Raw genomic sequence first — 1,753 nt, forward strand, 5'->3', positions numbered from 1 at the left:
ATGGACACGCTTGAAGCTCTGACTCGGGTGGGGCAAGGGCAATATATGTAACCTAAACATTTGTACCCCCGTAATATGCTGAAATAAAAACAAATTAAATAAAAAAATCCCCACAAGTGACAGCTCACATCTTTAAAAAAAAATATAACAGAACCTAAACAATTTTCAGAAGAAAAATAAGTTGGGGCAAGTCTAAAGTGTATCATAGAGAAAGAAAAGCAATAGCTCTTTTATCAAATGCAAGTCTGGGAGGAAAAAAGCAACAAACACATATCCGGGGTAAAGAAACATTTTTAAATAATCCAACTTTTTTCTGTACCTTGGTTCACCATACTTCACAGGTGTGCTCTGTTACCATACAGAGTAAATAAAGCATTTAGGTTTTTTATTGTCTGAAAAGTAAGTTTTTCATATCCCTGCCCCTGTTTTGACTTAGCCTTCTTTATTATCCGCTGCTGTAGGGTACCAAAAATTTTTTTTTTTTTTTTGAGACAAGGTTTTGCTCTGTTGCCCAGGCTGGAGTGCAGTGGCATGATCATAGCTCACTGCAGCCTCCAACCTGGGTTCAAGCGATCCTCCTGCCTCAGCCTCCCGAGTAGCTGGGACTACAGGTGCATGCCAGGACCCCCAGCTAAATTTTCTTATTTTTTTTTTTTTGTAGAGATGGGGGTATCACTATGTTGCCCAGGCTGGTCTCGAACTCCTGGGCTCAAGAGATCCTTCTGCCAAGGCCTCCCAAAGCCCTGGGATTACAGGCATCAGTCACCATGCCTGGCCAGATACCATAATTTTTTAAAAGACCCTTGGCTGGGCGCGGTGGCTCACGCCTGTAATCCCAGCACTCTGGGAGGCCAAGGATGGAGGATCACTTGAGATCAGGAGTTCAAGACCAGCCTGAGCAAGAGTGAGACCCCATCTCTACTAAAAATAGAAAAAATTAGCTGGGTGTCGTGGTGTGGTGCCTGTAGTCTCAGCTACTCCAGAGGCTGAGGCAGGAGGATCGCTTGAGCCCAGGAGTTAGAGGCTGCAATGAGCTATGATGACACCACTGCACTCTAGCCTAGGCAACAGAGCGAGACCTTGTCTCAAAAAATAAAATAAAATAAAAATAAAAGACCCTAAAGACCAAGGATGTGGAGAAGGAGGAAAGAGAGCGGGAAGGGGAGGAAGGGGAGGAGGGTGTTAACATTCGTCAGCACTTGCTATATTCCAGGCACCCGTCCAGGCACTGCCTGTGTCTTATCTCATGACATCCTTAGTTCTCCTATCCTCAATTTCATGGAAACTGAGGCCCCAGGCAATTGACTGAGAAAGCCTGAGGTCACGGTGGCAAGTACCTGCACCAAGATTCCAAGAGCCCAGGAAGGAAGCGCAAGCCCAGAGTCCACTCTTAAAAGAACCACCGTGGAGTCAAACTCTCGTAACTGTCCCCCTGGGGACCCATGAATCAGATGACAACACTTAGAGACGGAGCTGCTTGCCTAAGCTCTAATTACTTTCAGTTCGAGGAAGCCTCTTACCAGAAATCGTCCACCACCTCGACCGCAAGTGGAAATCAGCAAGCAGAGGAAAGAGAAGCCACTGGATCTCTTTGAGACCCAGCCACGAGCCATGTCCTCACCCGGCCGGGCTCTGCATTTCCGAGAGTCAATGATTACAGTGGCTGGACACCCGGCAGGTGTCTCTGCAGGGCCCCGTCTTAATAAATGACTCACATGAGAATCCTCATCTGAAATGTTAATTGTATATATTT

General features: G+C 46.3%; 1 protein-coding gene across 1 annotated transcript in view; it reads right to left on the reverse strand.

Annotated features, from left to right (window-relative positions):
* The window catches only part of ADGRE1 (adhesion G protein-coupled receptor E1), a 37,739-nt gene extending 37,407 nt beyond the window's left edge, over positions 1-332 (reverse strand). The window contains exon 1 of the mRNA XM_012646118.1: positions 320-332. Coding sequence (XP_012501572.1) covers positions 320-332 — 13 coding nt within the window. The remainder of the gene's footprint in view (positions 1-319) is intronic.
* Positions 333-1,753: the final 1,421 nt, after the last annotated feature.

This window comes from Propithecus coquereli, unplaced genomic scaffold (assembly GCF_000956105.1).
Source record: "Propithecus coquereli isolate 6110/MARCELLA unplaced genomic scaffold, Pcoq_1.0 Scaffold241, whole genome shotgun sequence".
Lineage (NCBI taxonomy): Eukaryota > Metazoa > Chordata > Mammalia > Primates > Indriidae > Propithecus > Propithecus coquereli.